This window comes from Pseudochaenichthys georgianus, chromosome 4 (assembly GCF_902827115.2).
Source record: "Pseudochaenichthys georgianus chromosome 4, fPseGeo1.2, whole genome shotgun sequence".
NCBI lineage: Eukaryota > Metazoa > Chordata > Actinopteri > Perciformes > Channichthyidae > Pseudochaenichthys > Pseudochaenichthys georgianus.
In genome coordinates this window covers 12,413,553-12,437,051 of record NC_047506.1, presented here as the reverse complement: position 1 = coordinate 12,437,051, position 23,499 = coordinate 12,413,553, and the positions used below count along the sequence as shown (strand labels likewise).

General features: G+C 39.9%; 1 protein-coding gene across 3 annotated transcripts; it reads right to left on the bottom strand.

Annotated features, from left to right (window-relative positions):
* Positions 1–929: 929 nt before the first annotated feature.
* On the bottom strand, positions 930–23,488 carry LOC117445262 (guanine nucleotide-binding protein subunit beta-4). Of its 3 annotated transcripts, XM_034080791.2 has the most exons (11): positions 23,355–23,488; positions 18,330–18,411; positions 11,540–11,722; positions 11,085–11,123; positions 10,539–10,645; positions 8,297–8,360; positions 7,488–7,650; positions 6,875–6,941; positions 6,302–6,503; positions 5,474–5,690; positions 930–5,068 (listed from the first exon to the last, which is right to left on the bottom strand). In XM_034080791.2, the coding sequence occupies exons 3-11, from the start codon at positions 11,594–11,596 to the stop codon at positions 4,962–4,964; spliced, it is 1,023 nt and encodes a 340-aa protein (XP_033936682.1). In that variant the 5' UTR covers positions 11,597–11,722; positions 18,330–18,411; positions 23,355–23,488; the 3' UTR covers positions 930–4,961. The 3 variants fall into 3 exon arrangements, with proteins under 3 accessions (XP_033936682.1, XP_033936683.1, XP_033936684.1); XM_034080792.2 differs by lacking the exon at positions 18,330–18,411; XM_034080793.2 differs by lacking the exons at positions 10,539–10,645; positions 11,085–11,123; positions 11,540–11,722; positions 18,330–18,411; positions 23,355–23,488 and adding an exon at positions 10,000–10,521.
* Between the last annotated feature and the right edge of the window lie 11 nt (positions 23,489–23,499).

Sequence of the window (23,499 nt, the reverse complement as noted above, 5' to 3'; positions counted from 1 at the left end):
TTTTGCATGAGGACCCCCTGCATGTGCTGTATTACAGTTGATGGCAGTGCACTAACAATGGCAGCTTAGAAGACTTCTGGCAAGCAAATATGTAACTGGTGAACAATTTGACATGATTTAGAAAATGGCTTGGCATATGTAGAAGAAAATGTGTTCAATATGTTTGTTGGACATTAAGTCAACACAAAATTCTATGTCAGATAAACAATGTTGAAAATATTTCACCATATTTAAGTCTCAATTTCTGACTTGGACAAGGACCTGTGCTTTCTCATGATAGAAATGTGTTTTTTATTCAATAGATAAATAGCACCGATGTCCATGACCTTATGCAACTACTTGTTATTCATTCAACATCTCTAAAACGAATCTACCATCCTATTCAGTGGGATAGTGTTTTTAAAAGTTTTTTTTTTTTTATATTAGGATCTTAATCTTCTGAACAGTGCCACCTATGCAAAAGGAAAGTAGTCCTGTAGGTAAAATCATGTGGATGTTCCCTCGTACAGGCGGAGAAGGTTAGCACCAACTGCAGTCAGTGCATTTGTTATCCTTTTAAAAATATGTTTCCACCTGTTAATTACACTAATATAATGGAACATGTGTTGATATTAAGTAATCGCATATAAATACATTTCAGTTTTTGTCTTTTGCCACGACCATAAGTATGTTTCTAAACTGTAAAAACATTTTTATTTGTACAGAGCTGACTCTTCTGCCAACAAGCAACATGTGTAAAAAATCTTGTAGTTTAATGTTAAGCACCAAAATCAGAATGACTAGTTATCCTGTCCTATTCGGTATCAATTTTCTCCTCAAACGGTTGTTTAAACGTATTTATACAAAAGTGGATATAATGTTAAAGTTTTTTTTAGACATTTGTATACAGTCTACATTTCTGTAACAAAGGAAATTAGTCAAAATGTGTATTCTTGGTTAGAAGCTTTTTATTGGTTACAATAACTCATGGCAACATATCAGTATCACCAAGCCACTGTACAAATACAAAAAAAAGGTCTGGTGTGAAAAAGACTATAAAAATTATTCCATAACAAGTGATTATAATTTCACACAATAGCACTGTAAAAGAATTATCATGGCACCAAGTCCCTGGTCTTTACTGGCTTAAAACATAAAACAATAAATAAAATCAAAGAAAATGTCAGAACAGTAGGTTGTAGAGTGAAAGGGCAGTGCATTATTTTGTGATGGTGCTGTGGTGGTGATCATGTGACAAGCAATTAAAGTGGTGTCTCATTGAATCAGGAGACTTTACATTTGTCATATCCAAATATTAAACCTGGAGAGTTATGCAAATGTAGTTGTCACAAATATCGACACTGTTACACCAACAGGCGGATTATACCAACAGGCGGATTCAATGGCTCCTTATCAGTTGTGTAGTTATAAACTGGAGGAGACTTCAGGTAAATACAACAATGTGAAATTAAAAGTCAAGCACCTTTTTGATTAATGAGTGAACTGCACAGGCACGTAGAAGTGTTACTAGTCCAGGTTCCAGCGGCTAATACTGCTGAATTACACACAGAGCGAGGACATGATTTCCTGCTGAATATCGCTGTCAGGGTTTATTGGAATATTTTTGAGATTTGGGAAAAGATGCTTAGATCCTTACGGAGGAGTTAGGAAAGATACCGCTTCGTGTCTGTCCATTAACGAGACATTTAAAAAAGCTTCTGCTAGCTGCCGGTTAGCTTAGCTTAACGATTGGAAAATGAGAAACAGTTAGCCTGGCTCTGACCAACAGTTACAATTCCTGCCCGTCTCTGAATCTAAAACAAAAAGAATATCTTGTTTATTAAATATGTAAAATGATAATTCGCCATTCAGAATTTCTGGCAACTCTCCTTTTCACACTTTGGTTTTAAGATATTGAATGTTAATGAGTGAGCTTCATTAGCCAGGCTAGCTGTTTCCACTCTTTATGCTAAGCTAACAGACTGCTTATTGTTGTGGCCTTATATTTAACGGAAAGATATGAGTGATCGTCCCATCTAACTGCCAGAAAGCAATCATTTCCCACAATATTAAAACAATTCCTCTTAAAATACATGTTGTCATCTTTATATGGGGGACACTTTTCATGTCCGCTGATTGATATAGAAACTTCTCTAATTAACACTTTGGGATACAAAAACCCATCTTTAGATTTAAGCAGTCCACCGGTTTGATCAAACAACATTCTGGGTATAAAATCAGATACTGACATGAATTTAATTTGTGTTTATGCAGAAGGCTGGCACTTGAGTAAAGTGAGCAATGTTGTTTTTTTTGTCACATTGACTTAGTTCTCAGTTCACAGCTCAGGGTCTGTGGATAACATTGGCACAAATGAGGAAGTAACACTTAGATCTATATGTTATCCACATACATCAGCAAATCGTCCCCCAATCCCTCCCTCCCCCCCACACACACCTCAACACTGATATGCAATACATATCACATCCTACACACCCCAAAGATATTCTCAGGCTAAAAACTATAACGGTTATTTTTAACATTCTCTCAAAATTGATTCATCAATGCAAAGCCAGGTTGAAGCAGCAAAAACATTTAAAAACAAAAAAGGTCACTAGAATCACGCTATGCCAAAAGAGGGGTTTCATTGATAGCCGACTGAACCTAAATAAATACTACAAACTGTACGGTAGTATTAGAAAGTAGAATTGTATAAAGAGTGATGTAGAAACACTTTAAGAAGCAGTATAGAGCTGCATGTGGTCGCTGTGGTTTTCTGTAAGCATGCTTTTTAGTGTTCACTAGTATCAGAATGTGCTTCTATTGGGAAACAAAAAATAATAAGCAATCTCTCTTATTGATAAATCTGTAAAAAGGAATAATAAGAGGAAAACATTACTGTAGTCGATGCTAGTATGACCTTCTATTAGGAATGGTATTGTAAGGCAGAATGGAGACACAATAGTGCCACATCTCACGGGAGCACAAATCCTCCTTTATCTAGCCCATTTGGGTCACATGTTTAAATTCAGAGATAGGCACCTGAGACAGCTGATGGATAGGTCCAAATCACATACATTGTTTTTTTTTTTAATTAAGCATTTCGAGGAACCAAAATAATGGAAGATGAGAAAAGACTCAAAATCAGAGATAGTACTTCTATGGGTAAATAAGTCACATGTGCTCAATGGTTTACATTTGTACTACAGTTCGTGAGTGCATATCTAGCTCTCTACCAAGTGTACATTTGTCTACCAAGTGTACTCTATTCACAAGCAATATTTAACAGTTCATAACATGTTTTTGGTGAGGAAAAAAGAAAGTGTTAAACCATTTTTTAAAATCTTTTTTTTTTTCTTTTTTTTTTTAACAGGCTTCTGGTGGCACTGGTGTGATTTCAGAGTGGCTGACATGATTTCAGTTCCATGTATTCACTCAGTTCACACCCTGTTGACGACGAAAAGGACTTGATCCTTTGCTTTAAAAAAGGATAAAACGACATGGCAAACTCTGACCGATATCTTTATTTTGTCCTCTTCATCTTCCCTCTTGTCCCCAGCAGAGTCGCTGCTGTCCTTTATGGTCCTTTAAATATCCTCATGTATTGACTCTACTTTATGTCCATACAGGCCTCAGCACCATTACAGGCTCACAGGTAGAAATGGCTTCTGCTTCGGGAGAATGCGTCTCTCTATGCGATGCTCATCTCTCCAACAGTGTCTTTTGTATGAGGAACTTAGATGCACATCTCGACTAAGGAAAAGTAGATTCTATAGGCCACAGGAGACAGCAGATATGATGCAAAACCTATATTTAGGACTATTATTGGGTTATCAATCATATCACACAGCTGTTGATTTGCATGGAATGAATGTGGTCTTCAGATATTCGTGTGGTTAAAACCACAATAAAACACAAGTGGAGGCCAAGGCAGGGCCTCCAGGTAAATAACGTTTTCTATCCTAGCCTAAAATTCAACGGTTTCTACTTTCGAGGTAAAGCTCGACTAGTAGACTTAAAACCACCGCTTGTTTATTTTGACATGCTCCCTTTTATCATTATCACAGCAGTGTGGCGTTTCCTTTCATATGAAAAGACTGCGTTGAGAAATGCCAGGGGTTGTGTGGTTGAAAAAAAAAATGCAGAGGATGAATTATGTATACTGCCTGTAACCATAATACACATCGAATGAGGAACGCAAGTTTAGCTTGGCCGAATTCTAAGAGTTGTTAAATCTTCGTTTGCTGGGCTTGACGAAATCAGCAAGTACCAGAAACATTGAAAATGAACGAGAGCAGACTTTTTCGATTCAATGATACGCTGCTGCCTCTTAATTGTCTGACGATCAGTCTGGTACTCACATTGGATAAAATCAGTGTTTCTGGCATTATGTTTTGTAGTAATGTGAATATGTACACTATAAATAAAACATAAAACCCCCAAAAACATAACAAAAAAATAAGGGTGGGAAATAAACTACAAAAATATATACATACACATTATATGCATATATGATGCATATACACACATAATGCTATACATATATACTGTCTTTATATATACATTTACATATTACATGCCGACGCTCATCTTGCTTGTTAGTCATGGTAACAGATGCTTTTTATCGCCCCAGAGAATTGGGCAAAATCTTATATTTTTTTTCCTTCAGTTTTTCACAACTAATCTCTTCTTTTTAAACTTTTGCTTGGCCAACTCTATCGAAAGGTTCCTATATCTGTTTCTGTGTAAAAGTTGGGTAAAAAAAAGAAAAAACGTCACTTGGAAAGTTAGAAAGAGTTTTACTTTCTCACAGGAGGGCGGGTCGCCTGCAGAGAGGAGAGCTGGGGGTGAGTTGAGAGGATTTGGGCAGACACAGTGTGCACCCCTCCGGTCCAGCCCAGCAGATGAGTTGGGATATGTGGCGTGGGGGTGCAGGAGGAAGTAGACGGGCAGTGATTGAGTACAACAGGGAAGATGTTTGTTTAGTTCCAGATGCGAAGGAAACTGTCCCAGGATCCAGTGGCCACAGCCATGCCGTCTTCTGTCACCCCTAAGCAGCTCACTCTGTTGTCGTGGCCCGCTAGCACACCTGAAGGTCAAATAAATGAGTCCAAGGTTGATCAGTTAAACCTGTACAAACTATTAAAAAATAATATGAATAACTTAAATCACAAACGTTTTCAGCTTTGCAACACAAGAAGTTACACAGTCCGACCTTTATGTTAAATTTCAACTTGCTACTCATGTGTGTTCACATCTATTCTAGGATGCAATGTATGCTACATTTCACAGCTGAATCCATAACTGGCGTTGATTTTGATTTAAACTGATAATTTCAAGCACAAATGCAGATAATTCCACCTCCAGTTTCTAAAATCTAAGAATTTGTAGGTTGCCTCTTGTCAAGAATTAAAGCAGAACTTACATTCATGAAGTTTGGTAAATCTGTATCCTAAAATTGTAAAAAAAAGAAGAAGTTTAGGACGTAATTTACCAGCACGCTCTCCTTTCAGAGTGTCCCAGACGTTGCAGTTGAAGTCATCGTAGCCGGCCAGGAGCAGCCGGCCGCTTTTGGAGAAAGAAACGGAGGTGATGCCGCAGATGATGTTGTCGTGGCTGTACATCATCAGCTCCTGGTCGGCACGCAGGTCAAACAGCCTGCAGGTGGCGTCATCTGAGCCAGTGCCAAAGGCGTTGCCATTGGGGAAAAACTGCAGGAGAGAAAGAAATCTAAATCAAGCAGATATCAGGATACAATTGTTTGAATTACCATATTATGAGGCTCCTTGACTTTTCCAGTGTGTTACAGACCATCCAAGGCCAATATAATGCACCTAAGATCTGTATCTTCAGTGGAAATAAAATGATTATGACCAATATATGGACTAATGAAACAACTTAATGTTGTCACACAAAATGTATATTAGATTTATTGTTGATAAAAAGCTGATAACATCCACAATTTATTAAATGCAAAGGAAAACATTTTCTCATCAAAGTTGTCTTTGGAAAATGAATAATGCTTTTTACATTTCAGTAACAGAAACAGCAGTATGCAATTTTGCCTTGGTGTTAAACATCCTATAGCAATAAATATAATTCTTGTACTCAGATAAAGCTCTAAACAGTGGAGTTAAAAAAGAAAATGTAATATGAAAACTGAAATGTGTTTGCAATTTTCAAGTCATTTTAAACAATATCCAATCAGCAGTCTTCCACCCATCAATCCTTTAGACTCTCCCTTCCTACAGTGTGAGTGAGTGAGTGAGTGAGTGAGTGAGTGAGTGAGTGAGTGTGTGTGTGTATCTGTTTCAGCACTCACGGTGACGGCGTTGATGTCGGACACATGGCCGGTGAAGGACTGCCTGCACATGCCGTCCCGGATGTCCCACAGCTTGGAGGTGGCGTCACAGGCTCCGGACACAAAGGTCTTGAAGTCCGGGCTCAGAGACAAGCTCATCACATCCCCTGTGTGGCCACTGAAGGAGGTGGCCTGCTGACCGGTCTCTATGTCCCACAATGCACTGCAAGAAACACAGTAGTGGTCAGGTGTGAGTGTCCATCTTTAATGCATCTTTATCCAGCCCTCTAGAGTTATGAGCCTGTATGGCGGAAAGTGGGCCTGCCGTGCATATCTACTTGAAGTATAAGCGTTATGAATAGCACAGATCAAAGAGTTTCTGTTCAATTGGCACAAAGGGAATGTAAAAGCAGCAACAAGGGGGTAAGATGGTGAGAGAAGAAGATCAATACCAAGGAGAATTTGTTTTTATTTGTATTTAATGTGCTGGAGCATCTTCAGTCTAGCGTGTTAAACAGAAACAAGAATATTTCCATCATGTAAAAGCATTTCAAATCTTAGAGCTGTGTGGGTGGAGCAGAGTGTAAATCTCACCAGGTGGTGTCTCCGGAGCTGGTCAGTATCTGATTGTCGTCCAAGAAACGACAGCAAGACAGGTAACCTGGAGAGGATCAGAGGTTACACATCAGATAAGGAGCGCTCGGCCCTGCCTGATCAACCCCCCCTCTGCAAGACACTTTACTCTTGAGCTACTCGTATGGCGGACAACAACTACTGCATTTTTATACTGTGCCAATCCTTCTTCACGATGATGCCTTATGTCAGATTTAACCAGGAGCAATTTCTTTTTCTACAAGGGATGCACTTTGTGGCCCTTATGAACAGTCCCACTCATTTAGCTGATGGCAATCCTTAATCCACAAATTGAACCAGTGTAAAATAACAGCACTGTGTGAATCTTTCCACTGTTTCGACTCGTTGAACCAGCCCGTCAGCCTGTACATACAAATCTGAGCTCTAAAACTAAAGTAAGGCATTGTCCACGTGTCACAGATATTGAACCAGGCATGCTAGAATGCTGCCCTCAGGTCAGAATATGATTTAAGAAACTGCCATCATGTTATTTAAGATATAAATAACTCAGTTGAGTCCATAAATAGGCTTATTTCATTAATTCATATTATATCTCAGCTGGCACTGTGCCTACCTGTGTGTCCTGGGAGCTCTCTGGTGACACGCACGTTGCCCTCCCGGGTCTTCAGGCTGTATATGGAGCAGATGTTGTCCAGGCCTCCACAGGCCACATAGTTCCCAGAGGGGGCGTAGGCGCACGTCATCACCCAGGAGGAACGCAGCGGGATGGCATGCATCTGAGGACAAGGAGAGTCTTTAGTAAATATAATAGTAGTAATGTGGAGCTTCAGAGTCAGCAGCGGACATAACTCTGCTACTTCCGCTGTCCTTCGGAGAAATTAAAGAACACATTCTTCCTTTAGTCATTTCAGTACGCCATGATGAATATGAAGACAGCAGAACTTATTATTAAGTGCAAGAGGAAAGCACAAGACTGTTTCAGGTGGTTTCTTCCTCCGTTTTGGATTTCAAAACATTGGTATAAGCTAAAAACGATGAGGCAGGAGTGCGCTGTAGATTATGCTATCAATGGCCACATTTGTTTTATACTCTTAGGGGGATGATTACAATTTGAGTAATATTCTTTAAACATTAAAGCAGATTCCTCTCGAAATACAAGGGTCACTTTCACTAATTTACCAGCCAGATTCATTTTATAAATCTATAAAGAACCCACAAGAAAACCTTATTAATGTCATTTGGATGGAAGCTTGTCACAACATATATATCAGTATTGTGTTTGAGAGGGCATACATCACAGCCAGAACTGTTGGTATTGAACTCTGACAGGAGAAGCACATTTCAGATGGCAGAAAAACTTTGAAATATACTGTTGTTTTTGTACTTACTATACAATCTATAATGTCATGTCAATAACCTCACCTTATTTGTTGTGTAGCTGTCCCAGATGATAAGCTTTCCATCTTGCGAGGCACTGACAAGTAACCTGCAAACAAGTGGAGAACAGCACAATGAGAAGCGGTCCACATGTAGAAAAACCCACATAATCTAAAGGGTACATGCACCTGGATCATTAAAAGCAATGAGAGCCAGCAGCCAGCTAACAGAGTACTGTGCTACACTGTCTGAATGAGTTAAAGGTGATCTGTCAAAAAGCATTCAGTGTGAGCTCCCTACTCTTCTCTGCCACTCCCCGTTTCCCTCCATCTCTTCCTCCCCCTCCTGGTGGAAATCTCCTCATCCAGGGAAGCCACTTTTAATGTCCCACCCCATGTAATATTTATTACCCCAGTTATGTAAAAGTCCTACTGTCTAATGGTAAGCCCGAGGGGTCGGGAAAGCACTAGAAAGAAGCTGGGGTGGGGCGGCAGAGAGGGACAGCAAGAGAAGTAATGCAGAGAAGATGATGAAGAGGAAACAGTCAGGAGAGAGAGAGAAAGAGAGTTAAGGGTGGTGCAGATGAAGAAATGGCTGAACTCCTCCCTCCCTGGGTGTTTCCGCCTCTCCAATGATAGGAAGTGGTTTGACGGTGCTATGCTACAATCAAGAGGAGAGCCATCACGCTCAAATGTCAGTGGCTGTATACACAATAAACACCACACACACACACACACACACACACACACACACACACACACACACACACACACACACACACACACACACACACACACACACACACACACACACACACACACACACACACACACACACACACACACACACACACACACACACACACACACACACACACACACACACACACACACACACACACACACACACACACACACACACACACACACACACACACACACACACACACACACACACACACACACACACACACACACACACATCACACACACACACACACACACACACACACACACACACACCACACACACACACACACACACACACACACCACACACACACACACACACACACACACACACACACACACACACACACACACACACACACACACACACACACACACACACACACACACACACACACACACACACACACGTAATACCAGTGGTCTTTACTGTAGGATAAAACAAGTATGCTTACACTGAACAGATATTTATGATTTTTGAAAATCCTAAATGTTGTAGCAGATCTCAAATGTTAGGTCACACTATCTTTAGGTTTTATTTCTCATACACTTCTCGTTTATTGATAAGAAAGAACCAGTGCACTCCATGCATACTATTGGGAAAATACAATCCTAAGTGCTCATCATTTCAGCAAACCGTTAAAAAAGCAGTCTGTACGTTTTAATTAAGTGAAAACTCATTGTTAGCAGCCACTCTCTCACTGATTGATTGTGAATCATTACAACATTTAGAAAAAAAAGATTGTTAGATCTTACAAACTGCATCTTTAAGGAAATATTTAACAAGCTGGGGTGGCTGCCTGTGACGGCCCAGCTAATATCATTCCTGTGCTCAAAGTGGGGGCGTTTACCAGTACTAGCGCTACGACAGAGGTTCAGTAGTAGTGGAGGTGGCAGTAGTGACAGTCAATTATGGTGGTATTAGTCTTATTAGTAGAATAGTAGTTTTAGTAGTGGTAGTAATAGTAGTAGTGGTACTGGTAGTAGTATAGCCCCACACCTGGGACTGCCGTCACTGCCCCAGTGCATTGCATTGGGAGACAGATGGACAGAGAGAAAAATAAAGAGTGACAGACATATTAAACACATACATAATATTAATGGTAAAACCAGTCATATAAGCAGTTTGAACCCCATCATTTAAAAAGGTTAGAGTATATCTGCAGGGAGAGTTATAAATGTACCCTGAATTGCTGCCATAACTGAAGTCATGCCTTCACTCCTTAACTAACCTAGATATTAGCAGCCAAGTTGGAGCTATTAAGACATTACCTATGCAAAGAATTAAGCAGCCGAGTCATCTTTCCAAGAAAATGATTAAGCCAATGCCAGTGGATTTTATTGTAAAATTCCTTCTCTGTGACTGTAAGGTGTGTCCAGTTGTCTTAGCTCTTGGTGGCGCGTGGTGCCACTTTTTTGCCATTGCCCCCGTTCCCCAAAAATGTAACACAATAAGAACATAAAAAACAAAATGGTGTAAAAAGGTTTCCTATCGTGCCGTTTGATAATAATTAGTTTCCTGTAAAATAACCACAGTACCTGGAGTCGCTCCCCCAGTGCATTGCATAGATCTTGGCCAGGTGGCCCCTGAGAGTGCGCCGCGTCCGCATCTGTATCCGGCCCACTGAGTCCAGACCAGCTGTGATCTGCCAAAACACAGGAAGACGCGTCAGCAGTGTCACTCGAGGCCCACACACACTACACTGGACAGTGGACTCGAGCTGAGGCAGCATAAACAGGTCAAGATAACACAAGAATAGACAATGACTAAAAATAGTGAAGCTAAAATAGCTGCATAATGTCTATGAAGTATTTTTATAGATTCACTGCAGCATTTTTCCCTATAACTTATGAAACAACTGCCAGGGCAATAAAAGCAACAAGCTAGATCATGTTTGAAAATAGCTTTTTTAAATGTAACATTGCTTATTGGCAAACAGGCATATTGTAACTTAGGGTGCATTTGGAACAACACAACTTTGATTGTGTTAACACTCCCTAAAATATAGCAATTGTTAAAAATGAAAATACTTATATAATATTGTGTACAAAATCTATTATTACTATGTGGAGAGGTAGACGTACCTGTGACAGAGTGGAGTCGCTGCAGGCTTTCCTGGCATCCTGTGACACAAGAGAAAGAAAATAATCATGTTGGCGATTGTTATGTCACTCTATGCACAAATAATGGAAAAAACATACCTGAAAAGGAACTAAAAATACTTCTGATTAAGTGCTATAAGTGCAATAAAATGTGCTACAACTTATTGCCGATCAAAGAAACTAAATATCCCAGTGATCCTAGAATAATATCACAGCAGCAACAGACATCAATGCATCAGTTCCCACGATAAAAACATTTCACGAGACGAAGAGGATGATTGACAAGTTATATGTCGAGTGTGTCACTGTCTCATCTATAACTGCATGAGTCACAGCTAGAGAACAGACAGTGGCACACATGCGATGCACAAAATCACGTATAACATACACACGCACGTCAACATAAACAAACGCATGCACAGAAAACGTTGCATTACCCGGATCTGATTGCGTAGTTGCTCGGCTTCCTGCCGCAACTGTTCCAGCTCGCTCATTGTCCCTCTGTGATGTGTTCAGGCCACGCTCCGCTCCAAATCCTTACTGGGCTGGGAAAACACAAGTGCCTGCACGCATACACACACACACACTCTCAGGCGCACACACGCTTTACCAGCTGACACCTGCAAGACAGAGAAACAGAAATACTATGAGTTCAACAGGCAGACTGAGAGTGAAGGATGGGAAGACTTCCATCAGACAAACATAGGTATCCTGTATGGGCTCAGACCAAAGGAGGGTGCTGCAGAGGGTGGGGCCGGGTGGGGGCCCTGAGGGGGGGCTGGCTCTTCAAACACCCCCAGTGTGGTTCAAAAGGCCATCTGAGCCCGGCTCTGACCTTTCCTGACTCAATCAGCCTTTTGTGTTATTGCATTGCGCTGTTTACTCGGCCGGCCCCAAAGAGCCTTGAATGTGTGTGTGTGATTGTATCTGGAATAATTATTGGACAATATATACAAGTAAGAAAAACAACATGTACCATTCTATTGTTATAGTAAACATATTGCAAATATTAATGTGTGTGTGAGTGCATACATTATGTGAGCATTTACTTTAATGTGCGTCTAGTTAAGGTATGCCATGTATTTGAACGCACACGTATGAGTGTGTTTGTGTGTGTGCAAATGCCTCTTCCTTTACCTTGGGGAGCCTGAATGTGGGTCACAGAGCACTTAGACACTCCTCAGTAATGTTTGGACCGCCCCCCCCACCGCTCATTTTCCAGGCCGTTTTCTTTTTTTTTTTTACAGTCTGCTGTCCAGAAGTCTAACCCTCTGAGATTACATTTTCAGTTCCATTTTCTATAATTCAACAATTACAAAACACTGCGTCCAGCCCTTACTCTCCACAGGAAGTCATGCTAATGCGAAGAGGAGGTTGTTTGTGCGTTATCCTCATGTTTGCAGGCTTTAAAACCCATTGTGATCCACTTACTTAATCACCACAAAAGAGAAACCAAAATCATTATACATACAAGTAACTAAGACAATGATTTGATGCGTGCGCTGCTACCTATTGTCTCTTAAAGTGACACTATGAATGTGCAAAAAGCTGCCATTTTAGATTCTTGGTTCCCTTGGTCTGACCATTGTGCCTCTGCTCTGCACTAGAGAGGATGCTTTGGCCTGCTCATTGAGGGCCGTAGTCTCAGCCAGGGAAGTCTTTGACAGTAATGAGGCATCAGGGGCCGCAGCATTGCAATGCTTTCAGCTTTCGGTGACGTCACTCTCTCCTCCGGCTGACGCAACCACCCTGAAGAGAGGCTCTCAGCGTCAGCTCGCCTGTGATGTGCTGCTGATGACTGCCATGGATCTATTATACGGTATGCCTCTGAAATCTGCCACGTCACACATAGCGCCTTGTGGACTACCAAAACACCCGAAATGACCTTCTATATTTAATGTTTTTAATCAATGTTTTCCACCAGGGGCTTGTGTAGTGAAAGGCAACAGCGCACACGAGAAAGATAAGGTAGAAAATGATGCAGGTGTGATGGAGTTAGACGCAGAAAACGATGTGTTGTAGTGCTTTCGGATTAAACTGACCGCTCTGGTTTTAGTGCTTCATGACTTGTCTTAAGTAAGGTTAAGTAATTTAGAAACCAAAACGGGTCATTAATTCCTTCTTTAGTAAAAAAAAACACACATCAACCATAGCCAGCAGAAGCTGTCACACAGTTAAATGGTCCCTACCAAAGGACTAGATAAACTTTACCTTCCACAATAAGAGATGTAAAACTTTGTGAGCCGTGTGCCTTTTCCCTAGACTGGAGCCATGCAGCCAGCCGGGCCGACGCAGGCCCAGATCAAGGCACACGATCAGGGTGACAAAGACAGAGCTGTGTGTTGGAGCTGCCTATTGTTTAGAGCAGGGTGCCAGCTACAGTAGTTAGAGCTGCTTGGCACCACCGCAGTTGGGTCTCTGAGACAGGCCATGGGAGGCTATAACTGCTACAGCTCTTATGACACCAAACAACCACCCAGCAGGGAAATATTGTGTGTGTGAACTGGGACTGACAGCTGACATCTGCATTTAAGTGCGTGGATGCTTAAAGGCAGAAATAGGGATATTGGTAAGGGCTTTGCTGAATGCATTCTGGCTGCTATTGAGGATCTCTTCTATAAGTCCGAGATAGATGGAGAAAAACGCAAACAATACGCCCTTAAATCACCTGTTGAATATACATATCTGTATTTAATATTTAATTTAATTGGGGCGGTGGTGGCGAAGTCGATAGGGACTTGGCTTGGCAACTGGAAGGTCACCAGTTCAAGTCCCGGCAAGACCAAGTGCTACCGAGGTGTCCCTGAGCAAGGCACCGTTCCCCACACTGCTCCCCGGGCGCCGTTCAAAATGGCAGCCCACTGCTCCTAACACTAGGATGGGTCAAATGCAGAGAAACAATTTCCCCACGAGGGATTAATAAAAGTCCATCTTATCTTTTTACACTGGTCAATGAAAAGAACTGGCTTTAATTAAAGAATATAGTCTCATAACCTCTATCAGCAACTATCATAATCATATCACTTAAAAAGTTATCCGTAATGATTTAAAGACTTATCAATACTTTTCCAAGTGCACCACAATAAGAAAGAAAGATAAACCGAACATTTATAAAAGAAACTGAGAAATTCACGACAATTAAAAAACAAACAAATAAACATTTCAGTTTTAAAATATCAATATTATTATAAGAATCTAGGCCGCTTGAAGTAAAGTTGAAATGGTATTTGTATGACCTGATTAATTTATCAATTACAAACTATTTTGGGCAATCTTCACGGCTTCCAGTTTTAAAACGCTAATAGTTGCTATTTAATAGTACACTGGATCTTTATCCTACAATTAATTAAGGAAGTAGTTGGAAGATGTATTGCCCTATAAGAAGATTGCTTATACTAGTTTTGTATGCAAGCAGTTTTTACATCTTGTTCAGCTGCTGCACATCCTCATACATTTAAATCCAGGTAAAAAAATGACTGTAAAAACAATATGTTTATCACACTGGCCTGCATCTCTCTCTCTCTGTCTGTGTGTGTGTGTGTGTGTGTGTGTGTGTGTGTGTGTGTGTGTGTGTGTGTGTGTGTGTCTGTCTGTGTGTGTGTGTCTCTCTCTCTGTGTGTGTGTTTCTCTTTCTGTCTGACTTCTCTTTAGTAAGTCAATTATCAGTCAAAAGTCAATAGTGTCTGGTTCCAATAATGAAGCTTGCCCACATTATATTTGTTACCGGAGACACTGTCGCTCCAGCGTGTGTCTCTGCTGGCTCAATGATAGCTCATACACAAGTGAAACCATACAACCATAAAGAGAGTAAAAGAGACACCTGGAGAGGATTCTTATTAGATAACACTCATTGGCAGGTTTTTTAATTAAATGTGTCAATGAGACATTCTGCTTCTCCAGGGTCACATACAGTAGAAAGTCAGTCACATCTGCCTCCATCATGAACAAATACTGAGCAGTGGGGGGTGCAGGCAGTGCAGCTGCACCCAGAGCCACAGGGGCCCAACAACATGAAATGGTCAGGAAGTTAAAGAATTAACAATACGCACTGCCAGGTCTAATCAAATGATTACACAATGGTCCACTGTGAGCGCTGAATACCAGCGTTTACAGCAAGGTCATAATATTTATCAATCCCATATTCTATTAATTGTAAACAGTTATTATGTTACATGCAAAGTGAGGGATTTTGCTCTCTTAGTTGAAAATGTATTGGAATATCTTACTTTTGACCATGTCTGTTCATAAGTGTAACGATTGCGTTTTATTTGTAATAAATATTTGAACTCAATGCTCCAACATTAGCCATATTTTTCATTTTTATTAAACTAAAATCTGATTCTTAACAGTACATTATCAGTGTATTTGCAAATGTATGATATATACAGCTAGAAGATACTGCATATGTTCAGGTATTCATTAAATGATCGCATTTAAACTTTGTTGACATCTTAAATAACATTTTAAAAACATTTACCTACGCCTGATCCTGCCCACATAGTTTCTAACAGGCGATTAATGGGTGTATACTGAATCTAAATGATGGCTCTGGCCGTTTCTCAATGTCGAGTAAACCTGCTGAAGAGCCACTATTTTAAGTATACTACGTCATCGAGTGGCACCGAAGGACTGTTAAAATGCATGTTAAATGCCCAGCATTCTGTGCCACTCGATGACGTAGTATACTTGAAATAGTGGCTCTGCTGCAGGTATACTCGACATTGAGAAACGGCCCCTGTGTGTGAAAGTGAAGATTGGATGTGGCAGCTCCACCAGGTGTAAACTTGTTCAGGTAATGCACCGACTATTCCAAACATCCGGAGAATGGAGGAAATACCTATTGAGATTCCAGTAAGTTTAGAAGTCACATGTCTTCCTTCTCTTCAGCTGACACATGTTCATATTATATCATATATACGTGTCATGAATTATGAGAAAATGTTTGATTTCCCCGATTATTGTTTAAACATAAGCTACAGATAGATGGTGAGTGAATGTGTGGTGGGTGCTTTGGTCACAGGTTTCCCCCCAACTACACCAGACAGTCACACTACACGTAATGTAGCCACACAACATTCCTAATGAAAACTACAACTAAATAAAGAAAGATTTGGCCAAACATGCCCTTAGTGACATTAATAATCTGGAGTGAACCATAACCCTTTTAGCATAGAGATAAAGATCTCCTGCTTGTGTATAATCGGTCAAGTTATAAAAACTTCCGGCTGGTGTTTTCCCGTTACCACAGGTTAGTTTTTCTGAGGTTTGGTAACACACAGCTGTAAAACAGGAACATGTAGAGATTGAAGATTCACTAGGTAGGTTTAAATCAGTATCAATTAGGGCTCCAAAAACATTGTTTTCCCCCCCCCTTAAAAACGATATCAACTGGAATAATAACCATGGGTAGATTTTTGAGTTATTTAATTTGTTGAATAAAATAATGTTGGATATTATAATCTTTCATCAGTTAATAAAACTAGTTTTCTTTTGTATTTTAGCAGTGCATTAAAAGCCGCAGAATAGCAGAAGTATGATGAAGTATTAATGAAAATCTCATGTAACATCGTTTGGCCCTGACATCAACATGATAATAATGGTAAACATTATGCAAAGTCACATTTAAATATACAAATCATTAAGAATGCAATAACCGTCAGTTCCATTTTTTGGCTCTCAATATCTAAAACAATAAAACGTCAGAGAATTCACTTTGTTCGTTTTAAATTTAGAGAATATTAATCATTTTGGGAAAATAATTTGACATGAAACAAGATGACATTAAGGTACATTTCAAAAGGCATACGATACATTTATATTTTAATATACTGAATATTGTATTGAGCTTTTGGCCTTTTAGATCGATAGACACAATCTACTCTCAATCAATTAATTGATTAATCTGTTCAGCTTTACCTGGCTTTGAAATATTTACTACAGTAAATTAAAATGACATATTTGGCTATTCTAAATAAATAATGCTGGTTGCTACTTGCCCATCTTACCTAAATTAGTTATAATTAACAGGAGTTATTTTTTGTCAATCACCATACTATCCCCTCAGCAATTATGAAAGAGCACCATGTCAAAACTAGTAAAACTTTTCGGTATGTACCAACCAGCACCAAATAAGCTGCAGATTGAAAACATAGACTACATGATCAAAAACTGTGACTTAATACTGTATATCATGTCAACAACAACAACTCACTGTCATGATGTATTATTTGTCAACAGCCAAGACTGGAAACCATTAGTTACACCATATAGAAACACAAACACTGTCGGCAGAGGTGGAAGAAGTACTCAGACCTTGTACTTAAGTAAAAGCAGTAGTACCAAAGGGTAGGAATAGTCTGTTACAAGTAAAAATGCTGAATTCAAAATGTTACTCAAGTATAAGTACAAAAGTATCTAAATAAACTTAAAAATGTCATGTACTGCTGTGTACCATGTTAGTCATATTTAAGTCCTATTAAAGTGTTAATCATTAATCTATATTTGCAAAGTAACTAAAAAGGTACTACACAAATGTAGTGGGTAAAAAGTACAATATTTACTTCTGAATTATAGTGGAGTAGAAGTACAAAGTAACATGGAAATACTCGTGCAAAATGCAAGTACCTCAAAATGGTACTTAAGTACAGTACTTGAGTAAATGTACTAAGTTGATTCACACCACTGACTGTAGGTTAAATGGGCATGTGTATGAAATGATAAGAGTGGAGATACATTGCTGATACAAGCAACAAATTGTATGAGCCTCGCGCCCCGTCACGCTACCAGTTGCCGCTCGCTTGAAGGCGGACTGCCATGTATATTTAATGGAAAAGAGAAGGGGGGAATGCTACGCAAATGGTGTCGTGCAACCACAAATGAGAAGGCATATCGATGACATTGACTCAGAACAAATATATGCCAACCAGTAAGAGGTTTGTCTCCTATAGTTCCGTGAGAGTCGTTTGACAGCCTGTAAAAAAGGCCGCGTTTTGGATAGCAGTGCATTTTCAGATTGGTTTAGTAAGAGGGAAAAACCAGCATTCAGGCAGGCTGTGAACAGTTATTTCAATAGCTTCATTGACGCTCACAGCACTGACACTATTTCAAACTCAGGGGCATTGTTTGCACCCCACATTCAATATAAAAACAAACTAAACCCGCCGCGAGCAAAGCAGGAAATAGCCTGAAAGCTTCCAAAATATCAAGGCAAGACTAACACGTCCTTACCTGAAACAGGCTTTTTTGGCTCTGTCCGTCCTTCCGATCCGAGTCACACTGATTCGTTTTCACACAACAAACATGGTCCCAGCTGTGAGAGAAATCGCAAAGGCAGACGTGTTAATTTTAAGACAATTTACTCGGTTTAAAGGGGCAGAAGCGAGAGTGACTCTGGTCGGATTAGACTAAAAATGTTCACCAAGCAAGCTAATCACCACACCCATGAAAGTGGGAACATGGCAACAGCCTAGGCTGAGGGGTGCGCGGTGGGGAATAGATCGATAATTTTAGTTGTATAACCAATGAGATATATAATAACACAGTCCCTTATTATATTGTTTAATATTTATGTCAATACACCAACACAATTGGTAATTACTTGTGCCTTTGACTCGGAAGAATGTCTGAAATGTGTTGTGTAACCTACGGGTGGAATGGTACCGTCCGTCAGCCCCCTCAACAAAAAGGAACCGAATGGGATACAGGAAACAAATGTTAGACCATAAAGCGTGCTGTAGTACTGATTAAAACGGTCCGGACTCCACAAAGACACATTTTAGTCCAAACCTCTTCAAATTCTGTCATATACCAATATGAATCTGTATAAGTGTTACAGCTGGAGGCGAGGAGAGTAGGTCTACAGTATTTTTTTATTAACTCTATCATTGTAATCTATTACTAATTGTGACTTTTCTCTGTGACATGTCACCGTTATTGTTAACATACCTGATTTATCAATGTTTTGCATATGTGTGCAGTTGCACAAAATACCAAAGTCAAACTACGGTAGCCTCTATACATGTGTTTTGGGCCATACCTTGCTGTGTGATTTTGTGAGGAACATTTTCACTATTTGAATTATTTACACTAAACCGATTGATCCATAAGAAACTTATAAAACAATACAATTTAAGATATTACCTGGACTCAGAGTTTATGAGGGGCAGTCTCTATTTTATAACATTCAATAGACAATATTATATTTGAGGTAATGAATACAATAATGAATTACAACAACGAAATAAGCAATTGAGTTTGTTGCAAGCACGACATGCTTATAATAGGTACTCTTATTCAAAGTATATTCAGTATTTAAGACTTTACTCCAACAAAACAAAGTTAAAGCTGTGAGGATTTGGTTTTGCCATTAGACAGCTGTGCCAAGTCACACCCTGGCACACCACGGTTGGCCTGCAGTTGGCTCATTGAAAAAGATCCCTCTCCTGTAGGACAGGATGAATTTTTAATGGAGCCAATGAAAGGGAGCAGTGGGTTAGGCTTTTCCATATCTCTGCATGAGCCACAATCAATGGAGGGAAGATGAAAGTTGCCCAGCCCTTGGTTTCCTATCGGAGTGGCATGGGGTCAGATTAAGTCTAATTGAATTCACACACAGCAGTAGTTTAGGTGTGTCAGACCAATTTTCCCCTAAACACATTATGAGGATTAGCAGAAACGTATATGTTGTGGTTTTATTGTCATTAGTGCAGCCTGGAAAATTGTAGTGTTTCAATACATTATGAAACACAGCATTGTACGGGTTATGTGTATGTTTCTGAACAAAAATGTGTTTATTAATTCCTCCATAGACACTGAGAAAGAATGAATACCCTAACATGCAATTTAGGGGTGCTGGATGATACTGAATGATAACCTCTCAAATCTCTCCCTAAATCAGAGAAAAAATTGTTCTTATAGCTTCATCATGACATCATAACAACTGAATGGTTATACACGTGTTTGCCTTAACTTGTTTTAAAGATGACAATATCTTGCAACAGCCCAAGCTGTCTGTTGTGTCATATAGATGCTCAAAGATAGATGCCATACATGCAACTACAACTACAATTTGACAGAAGTCATACACTATATTTCAGTTAACAGGTTATTTCTTACGACAATATGTTTTAGCATTTCTGGACCACAGATTGAATGACATTTAACAAATACAATAAAAAGGAAACAACTCCTCTGCTGTTTGCCTAGTTAGTGAAAATTGTGAATTAATTAGCCAGCTGAGAATCAGAGTCAAGGTGTCCAAAAGCACATCCTTGGCCAATCGGGTCCCTTATCCCATTGCTTGGCAACCAGAGAGAGGGAGGGAGCACGTTGACACTGTAAAAATAGCACATCAATAGCCTGGTGTCTGAAAAAAAAAGAAAGACACACATGTTGGTGAGGCTATAAATAGCCTCCTGGAGCTCGGAACAGGTATGGTGTACACTACAGTATCTGAACTGTATTGTTGCGCACCAGTGAGACGTTTTTGCATCAATGCAAATTTGCATGGGTCGTGCGGTAACTTACAGTAACAGTCAGGCAGCTGAATGAAATCATTTGAATGTGAGGTAGGTTTTACAGTTTTGGTATCCATGTATTTACTGTGTAAATAAAGCTTAAAACTAACAACAGGTTGGCATTTGTAGACAGCTGTTCTCTTCATCCTACTTTCTGCCATCTGATGTTTTGCATAGATGCAAAATTAAAATAGTCTCTGCTGCCATTATATATTTTAATATACTGTAATACAATATCAATAATGGGCATAAATATGTTTCCTTGCCAGCGTTTATTACAGTTTAATAGCTTACATGAAAAACGTGGTTGATGTATGGTCTTTTCATATCATCTCATAATTACATCCACGTATTGTTCAGAGGCTTAACAACCAGCAGGATACTTTATCTATTATTTACATGTTATCTCATCACTACAATGTCAGATTGTTAAAATGGGTTGGAGACTCGTGTCCTTCGTGTAACGGAAGAGTAGAGCAAATCGTGTCCAAAAATAGACCTATCATGCACAATTCAGTTTCACAGAACAGCTAAACAATTGACCCAATACGTGGGTGATCGAATCAAGTGAAGATAATGGGACCTCAATCTGAAGCAGCTCCTCAATGTCTATTTTTATCTGCACATTCCCATTTTTTGCCCACATGTAGAGACACTCCCCGACGACCCCCATGTAATACTTCCACTGTATCAAAGGCAATTAAAAGGTGTAGCAACAGTAGAACCTTAAAAGGCTTTATCAGGGCCGTCTTATCCACCAGACATCTCCCGGGGAGGCTGGCCGTTGCCAGGGTAACCCTCACAAATGGCAACTGACGTCAAGAAGGTAGGAGAAATACCAGGGAGAGCCAGAGCTGCTATGCATAATGGATTATTGAAAAAAGGGCCCTCTTGAAGAGTGCAAAGTGACTTAAAATATGCGTGCCTCGCTGGGCTCACACACCACTTCTCTCTCTCTCTCTCTCTCTCTCTCTCTCTCTCTCTCTCTCTCTCTCTCTCTCTCTCTCTCTCTCTCTGTGTGATGAGGAAAATAGATGTTGACAGTTTCAGGGTTTTACTTGCTGACTTGCAGAGCTTGGGTTTGACCAGCCCAATTGAAATTATCCATCTTGAATCAAACGCTGCTGAGGAACTATCTCTTTAAACAACACATTGTCTTTTTGAAAATTGTTAATACTGTTTGTAAATATATGTACTCTTGTGGTATTGGCTCATGTGTGCTGCTATTGTGCATGTTATTTTGCAGGGGCAAAAAATCATAAAACTTCCACCACTGTATGTGAATCAGAATGTATGGTTGATAGGACTGCATCTGAACAAGAACAACAATTGAGTTCTGGCACATCAGCTATCCATCCCCAGATCCTTTGTTGAACACGTAACAAGAATCCACACTGACATTCACGTGTAGCTTCTCAGAAGAGATCACTTCAAATCATGTGTAAGTCTAGAGCGTAACTACCAGTAGTTTGCTCTGTCCCTGTATCAGGTTCTTGTCTAATCTCTGTGCTGTTGTTGGCCCATGAGAGACTGTCACAGCGGCAGCTTTGTGAAGAGCCCTCATCATTTCTGTGATAATGCCTCTCATGTTCTGTTGGAGTCTCACTATCGGGACACCGATTGTGGAGTCAGGCTTGCTGATGGCAAAGGCCAAGCACTGTTGCTGTCCAAGTGAATACAGCAGAACAGAGGCATGTACACGCAGTAGAGAATTATGATGTCTTCGTTTTGTACTACAGGAGGGACATCAACAAAACTATTTTAATCTTGCTGCAATACATTTAACAAAAAAAACTCCGGTTTGTCTCCTTTCGAGAACAGAATTATAAAAAAATATGCACATATAAATTGCTGAACAGGTGAACACAATATCTAATAGCTAAAAAGACTATCCTGTTACTAAAAGACATACAAATATTTCATACCCATCTTTATTATAATTTGCCCAAATGTAAGCACCTGTTACATGAGTAAAATGTACATGAAAGAGTCAATTAACAGCAGCATGAGTATGACAGGCGTTTATGGCTTTTTGTTTCAGGGAGAAGCTGCAGAGGAAATGTGCAAAGAGAAGAAGTGAGAGTGTTTCAGTCCAGGGGAATCCCAGACACTTCTGTAAATCAGAGGTGCAACAAGCAACATAAAGCATGAACTAACATGTTCTGAGTTTCCAAAGAAGTGAATCACACAAGCCTTGCATGGGATTTGTTTTTAAGGGAAGCGAGGAACAACCCTAATGTGCTAACCTTATTCAAATGCATCCTGTTATAGCTGCGACTAATAGGACACCAGATGATCATTAATGTATAACCATGAGCCCAGAAGACATTTTAGTGCCCCCCTCAGAGCACGAAATAAGGCATTACCTCCTAGTCGCCAAGCATAACCTTTGATGATAGATCGGTTTAATGAGCTCACAACCAAAATACCAGCCACCAGTGATTCCTCTGTATACTGTAGTTCTGCAGTGGTGACTTAACTGTTAGCTTGGGCTCCACACCCAAGTCTGTATTAACTGAAATTATGATCCACGTCCACATTGAAGGGCTTCCTTTGAGCTCGTCTTGAATATAACTATTATTTCAAACTGGTTTGCTTGGATTTTTTTACCAAGATATACATTTACGTTCATTTCAAATTAATAATATGAATATATCCAGAGGAAACACAAGACAATGTGCACACTAATGCATACCCCAAACCTCTAAAATTAGGCAAATAATCAAAGCTTTTCTACCTTTTCCAATTCAGATGAGTAGCAGAGGGAGCGTTTTCTGCATACTTCCTAAATGGCTTCGATTATGAGTCGTACAGAGCGCTGTCGTTTCAGTTCTGCCTTTCAGCTGAGATGTTGCTGGGAGGAGCAGTACATGCAGAGAGAG